A 17693-nucleotide genomic window follows, 5' to 3' on the forward strand; every position below is an offset into this window, starting at 1 on the left:
AAGAAAACTCTAATCCGTCATGAAGTAAGCACTAACTACAGTAGACTAGACTGCTCGTTATGTTATAATGCTGTGCGCCCCTATAGCTCCCGGTCGGGGCACACATTTTGTTGTTGGCCTAGACATTTCACTGCCCTCTCGCTAAGCACCATACTCTCATCTGGCTTCGAGGACAGGATTTAGAATACCTCTTTCAGAGTGTTCCACATACAGTCCTCGACTTCGGGTACAAAACTGTGACCGAGAATCCTCATCCGAAAACCATCTTACCGATAAACCTTTGCTTGTTATCTCCGCAGCATCTTCCTTGACCCCCTCAAAGTTGGAGTGTGCCATGCCTATCCGTCGCATGACGCAAAACCCTTATCCACGTTCTCATGCATCGAAAAAAAAGAGAAGACAGAATGTGTTATATTTTGTTGTATTTACTGTTTTTCTAATATTCTCGTTAAACTAACAGTCTTTTGTATATGTTTACATTGTACCTTGGAGAACTGTTGCATTATTTATATATATATATGTTCCGTTAGTTTGTTCAGTAAAATATAAAGAAGATAGCTGAGTCTTCAGTGCGACGGATTGCCATCCTACTGCCCCGAGTTAGACTCCCGGCTGGGTCGGAGATTTTCTCCGCTCACGGACTGGGTGTTGTGATGTCTTCATCATCATTTCATCCCCACCAGGCGCGCAGGTCGCCCAGTGTGGCGTCGAATGTAGTAAGACCTGCACCAAGGCGGCCGGAAATGCCCCACAAGGGGACCTCCCGGCCAATGACGCCAAAGCCTCATTTCCATTTCCATGTTATTATGCTACTTCGTAGTTACTTCATTATTATTGCCTGACAGGTTACTTATACTAGGGAACAGATAAATGACCAACACAATCACCATCAAATTAATATCTACTTTGTTCAGTTATATGAGACGAAATTAAACCCCAAGATAAATGTCCACATTAATTATGAAAGTAACAGCTACAGAAATGTAATGTAAATCTGACGTGACAACATTGGCGGGGATGCCCCACTGGATGGATTCAACAAGCTATCGGAAAGAGGGTCCTTCCTGCGCGTACATTGTCTCCTCTTTTTGTGGATATGTGACAGTTATGTCTTGTGTGTATTTATAGAGTGTAGGATAGTGTACTGGATATGTGTGTAGTGTAGTGTTATGTTTCGTTTTTGTATGATGATGACTAGGAAAAGGAGAAGATGAAACACGGAGCTGGCATACAGGTTACTCCTCGAGAACAGCACCAACGGTGTCGCCGAGCTTAAAAGTCCCCATCCGACGGACGGATCACTATCAGCAGTGTCACGAGCGCTCACGAGACACTGCGGAGAGGTTTGGATTGGAGTCATGGACGTTAGCACGAAGTCCGGTGAACAGGAATTTTACGCCACCACCTCTTCTCCCCAGCCAAATACTGGCATTGAAAATTTCATCTACCACCAGGATTTGAACCGGCTTACCTCCAACGCGAGGGCCAACGTAGCAGCCTTGGCTACAGGGTCTTTTTGTAATAATCTATGACAGGAGTGCGTCAGGGGAAAAGGGAAACGGAATGACACTCGTGTGGAGTATCGGAGATCGTGTGTAAATTATAGTCAAAGTATTCCAGTTATTTGTTTCAGCCTTTATGTCAGTGTCTGCGCCTAACCAAGAGTTCAACAGTAAATGATAACAACACGATGCCATGTTTTTGTGCTATGGAATTTATATCGCCGTAGTTTTAGATTTATTACACTTGTCTTGGAAGATGGAGTATTTGATGTAAACATCTACGTTTAATACACCTGGTGAACAGTTTCTATAGCAATTTTCTCATACTGGGCGCCGCAGTTGTTGGTGTACTCTGCTAACCCTTTTAGACAGACAATGGCCGTCAGTTCTCTATTTCATCTACTTTGTAGTTACGACTTTTGGACATAATTCATTATGCACAGGATGTCACACATTTAAAAAAAATACGTGGTATCCATGAGGATGATATGATGCTCAGTAAATATTTAAAGCTGAGTGGCAGCGTCTCCACGAAATGTAATGTGTTTATAGACGATTTTGATGACTTCTTTCCATAAAGGTTAACAAAATAGATCCACTTTTCTGAACTGAAGGAAGCAGTGCAATGTATGCGAATACACAGTCTGTTTTTCAAGAATCGGAACAAACTGCGAGAACAATCGCTTAGAAGCTGATGAAGATATGTCCGAAATCACATCCTTTTCTGATACAGTCGACTTTGTCATACTATGCAGCATCCTGTGCAGTACATGACAGTGATCAATATCAACTTCCACTTACACACGAAATGTCGATATCGGTTCAAAAATGGTTAACATGGCTTTGAACACTATGGGACTTAACATATGAGGTCATCAGTCCCGTAGACTTAGAACTACTTAAAGCTAACTAACCTAAGGACAACACACATCCATGCCCGAGGCAGGATTCGAACCTGCTACCGTAGCAGCAGCGCAGTTCCGGACTGAAGGTACCGGCTCACTATTAAGTTTGGGCGGGGATTATTGGCAGTTGCTATGTGGCAGCTGTCCACGATGTTTCAGAAGCAGGGCGCCTCTGCACTTCTTCTGGTTACTCTGCCGCCTCCGTGGAAGACGTCCTTCGACTGCAGTAAAAATCATGTGGCAGCTACATGAGACTGGGAAAGCCAAATTTCAATGGAAGGCGCAGAATCACCTCAAAAATGCTTTTCCTGGTCGACGGAACGAAAGACGTTGCCTTTGTGCATGGTCCATTCTGTTTCAGAACGTTAGCACTTCGGACTTTTCTCTGTGAGAGCACGTCAGAGATGCTGTATATGCAGGGTTTGTCTGGGACATTCAGACAGGTGTACTGAAACGAAAGCGGCGGTCCATGTAGCGGTGTGTGCAGAAACTTCGAGGTTCCTCGGAAATCCATTCCACAGCCATATCCCAACGAGAGGCTAATTGCAGGATATTGCAAGGTAATTGCATAGTTTGAATGAAATGGCGTCTACTATATCCTAGAGGAGGGGGAAACTAGTCTTTAACGCCCCGTCGACAACGAGGTCATTGGAGACGGAGCACACGCTCTGATAAGGGAAGGATGTGGAAGGAAATGGGCCGTGCCCTTTCAAAGGAACCATGCCGGTATTTGCATGAGGCGATTTAGGGAAATCAAGAAAACCTATATCAAGATGGCCGGAGATGGGTTTGAACCGATGACCTCCCGAATGTGAGTCCAGTGTGCTAACCAATGCACCACCTCGCTCTGTTACCATATACTACTGAACACAAGATCATGAAACATAATTTGTTCCTTATCATCTCAGATTTCTTCCCCGACATCTATAACATGGCACAGAAGTTATTCGGGACGGCATGCTTCCTCTAAGCAGATAATCCACAACACCGACTCCCCGTCACGGATCGCTGCTCACTGCTAGAGGGCGCTTGTCCGTTAATTGGAGGCTTTGCCGTTGATAGACCTTAACTAGTGCTATCAGATCTGAAGTTTAAACCACTTTGACCCACTAGTTTAAACTTCACACTAGTTACTGCCCGCCATCCATGTGGAGCACCTGTTGGTCTCAACGCGGACTTCTAGTACTGAGTCACAAACAGTTGATTTCATCAAAGTGTACCAGCCTGAAGACGGCGTTGACGCAACGTCGAAACTAGTAGCCAAATAAATATAAAATCTTAAGTATTGCTGGAGGAGTTTCACTTTAAATAAAAATTATACCAGCTGTTTCCCATCTTCTGAATATGGATGCACGAAGATTAAACATTAAAAGTCATCTTTTAACATGCGTAATCAATAGCTAGTCTATGCGTACAGACTCAGCCGTTCTGACGTCACTTTGATTGGACACTCACAAACAGAAATAAAATTCGCGGTAAGATATGACTGTGTGCGGATTAGCGGCAAGAAAACCGGTTTTTGGCGGAGTATAGCCGCCAGGTCAGTCAGGTACTGTAGCGCCGTTACAGCCAGGGTGGATCAAAGAAGTAAGGACATGTTGGCCTCTGGTGAACCAGATGGTTAATGAGCCACGGCAGAAGCCGTGGTTTAGAATTAAAAAAAGGTTCTAATGAAAAATGGTTCAAATGCTCCTAAGGTCTATGAGACTTAAAATCTGAGGTCATCAGTCCTCTAGACTTAGAACTACTTAAACCTAACGAACCTAAGGACATCACACACAACCATGCCCGCGGCAGGATTCGAACTTGCGACAGTAGCAGCAGCGCTATTCCGGACTGAAGCGCCTAGAACCGCATGGCCACACTGTTCGAATCCTGCCACTGCGATATTAGTCGTTGCTTCCATAATACAGTGAGTATTGTCGGTCATAAGAGTTTGATGAGAGGATTTTATATTACTTACTCTGGATGTAACATACTTGTTCAACCAGGATTCAATTTTAAAATGTCTTTACTGGGTGCTCTAACTGTCTGTGGAAAATATAAGTTCGACGTGATGTTTTTTGTCTTTTGACTGATGTACTTCCACTGTTTGCACGTTGCAACATGAGGTTTCAAAATTTGAAATGTCTTCTGACAGATGTAGTATGAATTCAATGGCCACTGGTGTGGTTTTCTTCTTCTTCACTGACAGGCATAAGTACTATTCCTTCCAACTGCTCGTCAGAAATAAATCGTTTCGTCTTAGTAGTCACACAGAAATTATTGAGTTAGATACATGAAATGCTTCCTCATTAAACAGTTGCAGAAACATTACTGTTAGCGATAATAATGAGAGTGAATGAATGTTATAAGTGCCCTACTTTGTTGTGCAACTTCAGACATTTAGTTAACAAGCAAGCAAAGAGCAGCACTGATATACACTGAAGAGCCCAAAAAACTGGTACACCTGCGTAATGCTGGCCGTGATGGCCGAGCGGTTCTAGGCGCTTCAGTCCGGAATCGCGCGACTACTACGGTCGCAGGTTAGAATCCTGCCTCGGGCATGGATGTATGTGATGTCCTTAGATTAGTTAGGTTTAAGTAGTTCTAAGTTCTAGGGGACTGATGTTAAGTCCCATAGTGCTCAGAGCCATTTGAGCCATTTGAACACCTGCCTAATATCATGTAGGGCATCACCGAGCACGCAGAAGTGCCGTAACACCACGAGGTATGGATTCGGCTAATGTCTCAAGTAGTGTTGAAGCGAATTGATACCATGAATCCTACAGGGCTTTCTGTAAATCCGCAAGGGTACGAGCGGGTGGAGATCTCCTCTGAACAGCACGTTGCAAGGCATCCCAGATATGCTCAACAATGTTCATTTCTGGGGAGTTTATTGACCAATGGAAGTGTTTGAACTCTGAACAGTGTTCCTGGAGCAATTATGGACGTGTGGTGTGTCGCATTGTCCTGCTGGATTGCCCAAGTCCGTCGGAATGCACAATGGATATGAATGGATGCAGGTAATTAGACAGGATGCTTACGTACGTGTCACCTGTCAGAGTTGTATCTAGACGTATCAAGGGCCCTATATCACTTCAACTGCACGCGCCCCACACCATTACAGAGCCTCCACCAGCTTGATATGCCTCCTACTGGCACGCAGAGTCCATGGATTCATGAGGTTGTCTCCATACCCGTACACCCGATACAATTTGAAACAAGACTCGTCCGACCAGGCAACATGTTTCAAGTCAACAGTCCAAAGCCGTTGTTGACGGGCCCATGCGAGGCGTAAAGCTTTGTGTCGTGCAGTCATCAAGGGTACACGAGTGGACCCTCGGCTCCAAAAGCCCATATCGATGATGTTTCGTTGAATGGTTCGCCCACTGACACTTGCTGATAGACAATCATTGAAATCCTCAGCAATTTACTGAAGGGTTGCACTTCTGTCACGTTGAATGATTCTCTCCAGTCGTCGTTCGTCCCGTTCTTGCAGAATCTTTTTCCGGCGGCAGCGATGTCCAAGACTTGATGTTTTGCCATATTCTCTATAATCACGGTACACTTGTGAAATGGTCGTACGGGAAAATCCCCATTTCATCGCTACCTCGGGGATGCTGTGTCCCATTGATCATACGTCGACTAGAACACCACGTTCAAACTCACACAATAAATTGACAACCTGCCATTGTAGGAGCAGTAAGAGATCTAACAACTGCACCAGATATTTGTTGTCTCATAAAGGTGTTATCGAGGACAGCGCCGTATTCTGCCTGTTTACGTATCTCTGTACTTGAATACCCACGACTATACGTTTCCTTAGCGCTTCAGTGTAAAAAAGCAAGGAACAAGAAAGTGTCCCAGTCATGTAAAAATTAAATTTTGCAATCTATGTGTGTACATACCGTGAATTTTTAAAGAGTTGTGTCATTTTATCACTAGGGACACAACAGTATCATATTAAGTATAACGAGGAGGAGAAAAACAGTTAATACATTTAAGCCTTTAGCTACGTAGAATCCGTAGAAAAACAAAATCACTAAGTTAATAGCTCTATTTTTTTAAAATAAAACTGTTGTGGACGAACAAACTCATTTCCGGATCATACTGACTGAAGGATAACAGCAAAGTTAAATGCAGAATGTAGTGAAATGCTGACGCCCAGAAACGGAACGACCCGCATCGATCACATGAGCACATGGCCTGCTCGTAATAGGTTTCCTAAGGTGAAAGGAGAGACATCGCAGTTGCCAGCACCGTTCGTAGTTTTAGACTGTGAAGGGCCAAATACGAGATGCATTCAAGTTCTAAGGCCTCCGATTTCTTTTCTCCGGACTGCAAAGAGATAGAAATATGCGGATTGTTTTAAAATGAGGCCGCGTTCATTGTCAATACGTCCCAGAGATGGCAGCACCGTACGGCAGATGGAATTTTACCGACAGCGGCGAGAATGAGAACTGTTATAAATACTTAAAATGGCGACGTTTTCCTTACTTGAACAGCGTGCAATCATTCGTTTTCTGAATTTGCGAGGTGTGAAACCAATGAAGTTCATCGACAGTTTAAGGAGAGATGTGGTGGTGGAGTTATGGATGTGGCGAAAGTGCGTTTGTGGGTTCGACAGTTTAATGAAGGCAGAACATCGTGTGACAACAGACCGAAACAACCTCGGGATCGCACAAGTCGGTCTGACGACATGACCGAGAAAGTGGAGAGAATTGTTTTGGGAGATCGCCGAATGACTGTTGAACAGATCGCCTCCAGAGTTGGCATTTCTGTGGCTTCTGTGCACACAATACTGCATGACGACCTGAAAATGCGAAAAGTGTCATCCAGGTGGGTGCCACAAATGCCGACGGACGACCACATGGCTGCCCGTGTATGTTGCCAAGCAATGTTGACGCGCAACGACAGCATGAATGGGACTTTCTTTTCGTCGGTTGTGACAATGGATGAGACGTGGATGCCATTTTTCAATCCAGAAACAAAGCGCCAGTCAGCTCAATGGAAGCACACAGATTCACCGCACCCAAAAAAATTTCGGGTAACCGTCAGTGCTGAAAAAATGATGGTGTCCATGTTCTGGGACAGCGAGGGGGTAATCCATACCCATTGCGTTCCAAAGGGCACTACGGTAACAGGTGCATCCTACGAAAATGTTTTGAAGAACAAATTCCTTCCTGCACTGCAACAAAAACGTCCGGGAAGGGCAGCGCGTGTGCTGTTTCACCAAGCCAACGCACCCGCACATCGAGCTAACGTTACGCAACAGTTTCTTCGTGATAACAACTTTGAAGTGATTCCTCATGCTCCCTACTCACCTGACCTGGCTCCTAGTGACTTTTTCCGTGGCCGCACATTCACCAGCCGTGCTGTTATTGCCTCAGCGATTTTCCAGTGGGCAAAACAGACTCCTAAAGAAGCCTTCGCCGCTGCCATGGAATTATGGCGTCAGCATTGTGAAAAATGTGTACGTCTGCAGGACGATTACGTCGAGAAGTAACACTAGTTTCATCGATTTCAGGTGAGTAGTTAATTAGAAAAAAATTGGAGGCCTTAGAACTTCGTATTGTTGCCGGTACTGGAACTGCGTAAATGAAAACATGAGCGGTCTACAAAGCTGCGCCAATAATGAGGCACTGCCAAAGAGACATGTACACAAAATGTCGTTGGTAGTGGTAGACACGCAAGCAGCTGTGCAAAGCCCACTTTGACATTCACGCCTCTGCTTTCGCCTTATTACGATAGCTAGCAACACCACCCCTTTCCATTGACGTCTGTGAATTACAAAGCTATTTTATTCTAGTTAGTATTTTGCCTCCTCGCTGTTCGCCTGCCACTTCTGCTTTCGGCATAGCACTCAGGACTAGCGGGTCGTCTTCTCCAGTAATGCGGGCGCTCCTCGCGAGACAGTCTTGCGCCGAGGAAGGCAAGCACTACTTGTGTTTAGGAAACATTACTGAGGATGGACAGTAACACCAGCTGACCCACTAAGATCTACCAGGCGCCAACAACGTGGCCATCGACGAAAGCGAAGCTGCAACCTCAGGGACTATGTTTCATCCCCAAGTCACATCTTTACCGAGCGATGTGCGATAACCTTGTGTCTGTGATCTACTTAAGACGCGGCATGATCGCTAGCAGCAGCATTCGCCGGGTTGAGCCAAGAATTATACACGCGAGCAGTGTTCTTGTTGATATGACGTAGTCCTGCCACCTGGCTGCGCACATCCCCACCGCTACTCCACGTTGTTTGGATGTGCGGAGAGGGAAGAGGAACAACAGCGAAAGTGGTGCATTTGAATGGTGTTGCAGATGCACTACATACGTTTCTCAATAACATAGATCAGAAGCAAAAGAAATTTTGAGAATTAATTTATTATTTTGGGTACGCTGAAGACATGATTTTTATCTGATACTAGTTGTCGGCATATGGACAGATGCAGAAAATTTCGCATATTTTCGCACCCATGTTGTCACGTAGTCGTAATTTATTTAGTGTCATAATCGAATACTCCTTTCAGACACATATGTTGATCGAAATATTTTACCTTGTTTCCTTGCATTATAGAGACCTGTATACTCTTCACGTGGAAACTGACTTAGACCTCCTGGACAGATTTAAACTAAAAGAGTTTGTCTTTTAAATGGGAATTACATAGGAGATCAATCAGTCACATGCGTAGGGGCGGTTTCATCTGAGATGGCAAACGGTCTCGAAAACATCTCGAAAACAGATCTAAGATTGTAATGGCCTCAATACGATAATAACACTATCCTTATAATAGTTTAAGAACCACAATGAATTATTGGTACCTCGCATTTTTTAACGCCAATTAGTTTAGGGAATGGGCGTTGCTTTTTTCAATCTGTTCTGGATGTTCCATTTTCCGTTCCTGCTCTCCCTCTTTCCCTGATAAATTCAGTAATAGCGGGTCTAAAATACGAGGGTTGGAACTTAAATAGTGGCAACTACTTATTCACAACCGGTAGAACAGAGTTACATGTTTGCACCTGCTACTGTCCTTCAAAGTAGTCACCAGCGTTGTGTATAACCCGTTGCCAGCGATGTGGAAGGCGTAGTATACCGTTAGCAGAGCCTGTTCTGTTGATGGTGCGAATGGAGCGGTCTACTGCCTGTCGAATCTCTGGAACAGTTCTGATGCGAATGCCACGGAGTGGTTCCTTCACCTTCGGAATCACAAGGACGTAAGTCCGGGGAGTATGGTGGATGGTACAGTACTTCCCAGTCCCATCGACCGATCAGAGCAGTCAAAGCTTGCGCTGAATGCGCCCGCGCATTGTCGTGCAAAATGATGGGTGGGTTGCGCAGAAAGTGTCGCCGCTTCTTTCGCAAAGCTATTCGCAGGTGATGCTCCAAAAACGAGCAGTAATACTGTGCATTGACGGTCTGCGGTGGAGAAACGTAATGCGTCAGGATAACGCCATCGCAGTCGTACACGAGACTCACCACAACTTTATACCGCTCCATTCGCACCATCAACATCAGGCTCTGCTAACGGTATATATCGCTGGCAACAGGTTCTACACAACGCTCGAGATTACTTTGAAGGACAGTAACAGGTGCAAACATGTAACGCTTTTGTATCGGCTGTGAATAAATAGTTGCCAATGTTTAAGTTCCAACCCTGGTAGAAAAATCGTTCCAGGATTGTCCCTTGACTCCAGCAACATACTTTGCGGTAATATAGACACTCCCCACACTCTTCTTTCAATTCCATAGAAACTATTACACAGTTGAGTGAAATAATGTGTGCGACCTCAGAAAATTTACTATTTGTACCATTAATTTCATCACGTGCTCCATATCTTTAAATTTAGCACACAAAGCTTCTTTATGTACATAGAAATGAATCAAGTCTTTCGATCGATTTTCTGCTCTTCCATCGTCAACTAAACCTTTAAATTTTTTTCTGCGTGCTGTTGTAATGCTATTGCATAGCACGTTTCTGGTATCTATCGAATATGCTGCTGTATATCTCGCACCATAAGACGAGCCTCTTGCCAGTCCACGAAGGCCCAAGGGTAGGGTCGCTGTGTCATTCTCTGCCTTGGGGCGTCATGTGGCTGCAGTATGGATGGGCATGTGGTCATCAACTGCTCTCCTGGCCCTTCTGCAGCTTTTCCAGACCATGGAACCGCTGGCAGTCGATCAGGTAGTTGCTCATTTGGCATCATGAGGTGAGTTCGGCCCTTTATCAGTCCTCTCACCAAGGAAATATTCTCCACAGTACAGAAAATCGAACCTAGGTCTTCTGAATTGCAGACATTTACACTGAGCTATGGAGGCGGACGTATGTCCCATAACAGATATTGAGGATTAATATCCTTCTATTCTGTGATTCCCACTCATTTATAAGGCTTCTCAGTCCGCAGCTCGTGGTCGTGCGGTAGAGTTCTCGCTTCACACGCCCGGGTTCCCGGGTTCGAATCCCGGCGGGGTCAGGGATTTTCTCTGCCTCGTGATGACTGGGTGTTGTGTGATGTCCTTAGGTTAGTTAGGTTTAAGTAGTTCTAAGTTCTAGTGGACTGATGACAATAGATGTTAAGTGCTCAGAGCCATATAAGGCTTCTGACGATAGATAGCTAGACTGCCACCGTTTGTATTGACTGCCACTGGATCTGTGAACTTCTTTCATGCAACTAACAAATAGTGAAGGTAAACAGCGGTGACGCCATAGTTCTGCCGAGCTGAAGAAATCCGAGCCGACCGAAGAATACCGCACTGCAGTGCGAAATGAAATGTTGCGCTATACCGAGTATTCCGAGAAGTACCGAGAGAAGCCGAGACAGCCGAGCGTCGGCCTGCACACGGCCCGTGCAGCGTGCTAGCGTGCAGTTTGGCACGACGTAGCAGACATTTGGATATACTAATGCTCCGGGCTCTTCACACAGGACACCCTGTGGCCCATTAAACGAAGCCCTAAAGGAGCCCAGCCCAGGGTTCTGCATTAGCACCGCACCGTGACGTCACTACTGCAGCCACGAGGGATGATGTCCCACAGCAACCATACCGAGCCGGCAGCCACTTATCTCGGAGCCTTCTCCATCGCTGGCATTCCCAGTAGTCGATGCTACTGGACTGCTATTGCTTCTATGGAACTTGCACTGAGTACTTGTGCGTAGAAGTGACTGCCGCTAGTGACGTCACTGAGGATTCTGATTGCGTCATACTAGTACCAGATCACACCTGTATTTTAGTTTTGATACCGAGCGAGGTGGCGCAGTGGTTAGCACACTGGACTTGCCAAAGGGAGGACGATGGTTTAAACCCGCTGATTTAGGCTTTCCGTGGCTTCCGTAAATCGCGTCAGGCAAATGCCGGGATCGCTTTGAAAGAGCACGGCCGACTTCCCTTCTCATCCTTGACTAATGCGATGGGATCGATGAAATCCCTGTTTGATCCCCTCCCCTCCCCTAAATGAACCAAACAGCCTCAGTTTTGTTATTCCGACTTTCGCTTATGATGAAATTTGCTTTTGTGTGTTGTACAAATAATGCTACCTAGGATTCATTAATCATGAATCATGAGCGGTGCTGCAGCTCGCGTTGGTGCTGTTTGTAGATTTCCGCCCTCTGTTGGAGGCGAGTTACAATGAGGGATGATGCTCCACAGCAGCCATACTGAGCTGGCAGCCACCTATCTCGGATCCTACTCATCCTCCATCGCTGGCATTTCTTGGCATGGTTGCGGTTGTTTGTCGTCTTCTCATCTTGACTGGCGCCACTCGTTTCGCCTGTCAGCTAGTGGCAGCAGCGGCGGTTATCGATATGTAGGAACTGTTGTCCTATCTTTGGGGCGACGTGGAGGAGCCAGGTCCGCGCAGTGCGAGAACATGCCGGGACCGCTGTGGCGCGCATGGACTGGGGCTGTGGTCACGAGGGTACACGACCTCGTCGTAAACCGGGTCCAGCAAGCTTTAAGATGAGTGCATTTCAATCCTAGTAGAGCAGAGTCAGTCACCCGTTTGGATCCCATAGTACGTCTGCGATATTGTGACAGATTATCATTGTGCCCTAATGTTCAGTTTGGTGGGTCAGTATACCGATTAGTATTTGAAGACCCTATTGTGTCAGAAGCACCTGGCTCAGTGATTACACGGTGTGGTAACTCAGCTGCGAATTAATAAAGCAGTGAAGAGATTTGTTTCATTCTGCCATCCGTTGTCAGAGATCTCACAGTGAGTACAGTGTACGTCTGCGTGCCTAATGAATTTCATGGCACTCATTTGGAACTTGGTTCTGGCTCGCTTTGTGATTGTTTCCGCAACGACGAATGGTTGCTGTTTCTGGTGGGTTAAATTTGGGTTTTGCCTCGCACGCAAATCGAATGCGGCTTTAGTTACTGTTAGTTTGTCTGGTGTTCTGTACTGGGATTTGTTTGTTCAGATGTTCGGGTTTGTGGAATCGGACGGAAATCTGGTTGTGGTTCCTTCCTTGTCCCGGGCGCTCTAAACACAGTATTCTGGGGACGTAGTGCAGGCCGCCGGTTCCGGCTCGGACGTCAGGTAGCTTCAACAACATTATCATTAGTCATTCGTTAGACTGCCACTGGTCTCAGTTACCATCTTCTGAAGTGAATGCAAGTCTTGGCTGCCTATCTCATCGCTGGAGAAAATGTTTGTTGGCGGACCTTCTCAGAGGTCGATTCCTGGAGCAGCGTCTGGATCAGTGGCTTGTTTTTTGGTTCAAATGGCTCTGAGCACTATGGGACGTAACATCTGAGGTCATCAGTCCCCTAGAACTTAGAACTACTTAAACCTAACTAACCTAAGGACATCCCACACATCCATGCCCGAGGCAGGACTCGAACATGCGACCGCAGCTGTCGCGTGGTTCCAGACTGAAGCGCCTAGAACCACTCGGGCCGGCGCTTGTTTTTTGATTAACTTTTTGTATTGTATTTGCTGTTTTACAGCAGATTTCAGTTCTTTTATATGATTGCCGTTCCTGGCGTGTAAGGCCTTCAGCCGTGATTGTGGTCATTTGCTTTAAAATCCTATTTGGTATTCATATTTTATCGGTAAGCCTTAAAACCTTATGTACTGCCATTCCTGGCGTCTGATGTCTTCTGCGGTGTTTGTAGCGACTTGCCTTTAATATTTCAATACCTGTAATTTGTGAGTTGCAGCGAGTTCTTAAACAAACTTAATTTATTGCCATTTGTAAGTAGGCTGTTTAGGATTTTTTATTGGTAACGCCACGTAGCGCTCTGTATGAAAATCACTGGCTGTGCTGTGTGCAGTCTGTGGCTGATTTGCATTGTTGTTTGATACTGTAGTGTTGAGCAGCTGGATGTTAACGGCGCGTAGCTTTGCAGAGTTGTAGGTGAGCCGCCAGCAGTGGCGTATGTGGGGAGTGAGATGGCGGAGTTTTGAGATCGGGTGATCTGGACAGAGACAGTTAATTTGTAAGACTGGATGTCATGAACTGATATATATATTATGACTTTTGAACACTATTAAGGTAAATACATTGTTTGTTCTCTATCAAAATCTGTCATTTGCCAACTAAGCGCCGGCCGCGGTGGTCTCGCGGTTCTAGACGCTCAGTCCGGAACCGCGCGACTGCTACGGTCGCAGGTTCGAATCCTGCCTCGGGCATGGATGTGTGTGATGTCCTTAGGTTAGTTGGGTTTAAGTAGTTCTAAGTTCTAGGGGACTGATGACCACAGTTGTTAAGTCCTATAGTGCTCAGATTCATTTGAACCATTTGCTAACTAAGCCTATCAGTAGTTAGTGCCTTCTGTAGTTAGAATCTTTTATTTACCTGGCAGTATTGGCGCTCGCTGTATTGCAGTAGCTCGAGTAATGAAGATTTTTGTGAGGTAAGTAATTTGTGAAAGGTATAGGTTAATTTAGTCAGGGCCATTCTTTTGTAGGGCTTATTGAAAGTGAGACTGCGTTGAGCTAAAAATATTGGCTGTCAGTTTAGTGTCGATCAGAATAGGTAAAGAGCGAAATGTCTGAGTACGTTCAGTTCAGCTCAGCTGTTTGAAAATCGAATAATGCAAGATGTTTATCAGCACAGTAATTCATTAATTTTTGTAAGGGGACGTTTGAAACTGATTATGGCCCCGTCCACAATCGTATCCGAATCCTGCCTTCCCTGGACTAACAGGTTTCAAATCATCCACTGTTTGCTTGCTTACTACGAAGGACATAGAAACCGTAGCGCATGTGGGCCCACCTGACGAAGAGCAGGCGGCCGAGCTGCGGCTGGCGCGAGACGGCGTACACGACGTGCCTTGGCCGCGGCGCCTGCCAGTCTGAGGCCGTGGCCAGCAGCTGCTGCGGCGAGAGCGCGGCGCGCCGCTGCGGGAACACGTGCAGCGCGCCAGAGGCGGCCGCGCGCAGCGACACGGCCCGCACGCGCGCCGTCACGTTGAAGGGGCCCACCGTACGCGCGCCGTCGCTCACCGACACCTCGAAGCCCGCGGGGACGCTGCCACCTGTTGGAGCACGTGACACGCCTCACATCACTCCGCCACACCCCAGTTCAACTCCCACTGCGTGCGCCCGCGTCTGCGGTGCCATCTCGAGTCGCTACCGCATATGAAGTGCAATCAAACAAGGTTAGCAACACAGTTCCTTGTAACAGTTAGGCAAAGCTGGTCGCGGGGCAAAGAGCAACGTAAACAGGTCGCCGGTACGGCGAACGCAGCCGTCATGAAAACGACCTCCAGTTTTGCTTCCCTGCGAGCAGACGTACCAGTCTCCCAATGTCCTACCAGATCCTATCTGCAGAAAATCTGGATTTAACCTTGTGGTTAGATAATCGGCGGGACGATGACATGAGTGGAGAGAGATAGACAGGTAGGTATATACATATATAGATAGATACATTACTGGCCATTAAAATTGCTGCACCAAGAAGAAATGCAGATGATAAACGGGTATTCATTGGAAAAAATATGTTATACTAGAACTGACATGTGATTACATTTTCACGCAAATTTGGGTGCATAGATCGTGAGAAATCAGTACCCAGAACAATCACCTCTGGCCATAATAACGGCCTTGATACGCCTGGGCATTGAGACAAACAGAGCTTGGATGGCGTGTACAGGTACAGCTGCCCATGCAGCTTCAACATGATACCACAGCTCATCGAGACTAGTGACTGTCGTATTGTGACGAGCCAGTTGCTCGGCCACCATTCACTTGACGTGTTCGGTTGGTGAGAGATCTGGAGAATGTGCTGGCAAGAGCAGCAGTCAAACATTTCCTGTATCCGGAAAGGCCCGCACAGGATCTGCAACGTGGGGTCGTGCATTATCCTGCAGGGATCGAATGAGGGGTAGAGCCACGGGTCGTAACACATCTGAAATGCAGCGTCCACTGTTCACAGTGCCGTCAATGCGAAGAAGAGGTGACCGAGACGTGTAACCAATGGCACCCCATACTATCGCGCCGGGTGATACACCAGTATACCGATGACGAATACACACTTCCGATGTGCGTTCACCGCGATGTCGCCAAACACGATACGAAAAAATGACGTTTTGCCATTCGTGCACACAGGTTCGTCGCTGAGTACACCATCGCAGGCGCTACTGTCTGTGATGCAGGGTCAAGGGTAACCGCAGCCATCGTCTCCGAGCTGATAGTCCATGCTACTGCAAACGTCATCGAACTGTTCGGGCAGATGGTTCTTGTCTTGCAAACGTCCCCATCTGTTGACTCAGGGATTGAAGCGTGGCTGCACGATCCGTTACATCCATGCGGATAAGATGTCTGTCATCTCGACTGCTAGTGATACGAGGCCGTTGGGATCCAGCACAGCGTTCCGTATTACCCTACAGAACAATGTTTCAACTGGCAACGCCGGTCAACTGCTGTTTGTGTATGAGAAATCGATTGGAAACTTTCCTCACGTCAGCACATTGTAGGTGTCACCACCGGCGCCAACCTTGTGTGAATGGTCTGAAAAGCTAATCATTTGCATATCACAGCATCTTCTTCCTGTCGGTTAAATTTCGGGTCTGTAACACGTCATCTTCATGTTGTAGCAATTTTAATGGCAAGTATTGTAGATAGATAGAGAGAAAGAGAGAGAGAGAGAGAGAGAGAGAGAGAGAGAGGAGAAGAAAATTTTCAACCATTAGATACGTATTTCTTTATAAAATGTTACGGACAAATTTGGTAGAACTACTCTTACAGGCAATATTCAGCTTGTCCCCAAAAAAAGCCGACACGGTTAATGGGCAGGTTCCTTAAAAAGAAGTAAGTAAAGAAGTCCAGTAAACATGGGCTCTAAAAGGCATACCCTAAGAGGTATGAGCACTTATACATCTTCGTTAGTGTGAAACACACCCCTTCTACTGAACAAGTGCTCATACCTCGTAAGATATGGACTTTCGGGTCATGGTTATAAGGCATTTTTGTCTTTATATGGTCCATATTACCACTTTCCAAAACATGAAAAACAATTATCTTGCAGTGGAAGAGATGTGTTTCACAAAATCGAAGTTGAACAAGTGCTCATATCTCTTAAGGCATGCACTTCAGAGTTCTTGAATTTTTTTCTTCTTCTGGTGTCAGGAACCTGTTCCCTAAGCTTGCCAGTGTTTTTTTGGACACCTAATGTACGCTTTCCCCGCACTTCCCAGTGTGCATAACTGTTATTCACAACTAAAAGATATTTCATATGACGGTGTTTATCATATAACGCATCACACAACGTATTTTTAAAGCCTTTTGGCGCCCGATATTTAAGCATCTGACAAAAAAGAGTGAACCACTCAGAACACATGGTCGAGCCTCAATGAAACTTCGTACGCTATACGTCATCGGCGGCTATGTAAATGGTTAGAATTGCAATTCTCTGTGAAATGCAGACCGACCATCAGAAAACATCTGGTTCGTGTGTTTTCCAGGCCCGGTGGGGTACATAAAAGGCGTGAAAAATCGTTTGATCACTCTAAAGGTCACGGAGATGCCGGGTACCCATGTGAGACAACGTTATCAGCACCTGACGGAATTTGAAGAGCGGCCTCATTGTGGGTCTCTAGTTGGCCGGCTGGTCGAAGTGATCAATACCCTGATTTGTGGGGCGTTCGGATGTGACAGTGGCGCGATGTTCGACTGTATTGGAACCTTGATGGCAACCATACTAGCCGCTAAGATTCTCATCGAACACGTCTGACCACCAAACTGTACATCAACCTCATCGTAACCCATTCACATGTGTGTCTGCCGTCCAGTTCTGTGTCATTTCTCCTGTGTGAAGGTGACTGGTAGCAGCTACATTAGACTATTACCGCTACACGGGTAGAGTG

At 46.2% G+C, this 17693-nt stretch overlaps 1 protein-coding gene across 1 annotated transcript in view; it reads right to left on the reverse strand.

Annotated features, from left to right (window-relative positions):
- LOC126266933 (chondroitin sulfate proteoglycan 4) overlaps positions 1 to 17693 on the reverse strand; it is a 551011-nt gene that overhangs the window by 59194 nt on the left and 474124 nt on the right. Inside the window, exon 18 of the mRNA XM_049971625.1 lies at positions 14603 to 14864. Within this exon, the coding sequence (XP_049827582.1) occupies positions 14603 to 14864 (262 nt within the window). The remainder of the gene's footprint in view (positions 1 to 14602; positions 14865 to 17693) is intronic.

The sequence above is a fragment of the Schistocerca gregaria genome, chromosome 4, assembly GCF_023897955.1.
Source record: "Schistocerca gregaria isolate iqSchGreg1 chromosome 4, iqSchGreg1.2, whole genome shotgun sequence".
Taxonomy (NCBI): Eukaryota; Metazoa; Arthropoda; class Insecta; order Orthoptera; family Acrididae; genus Schistocerca; species Schistocerca gregaria.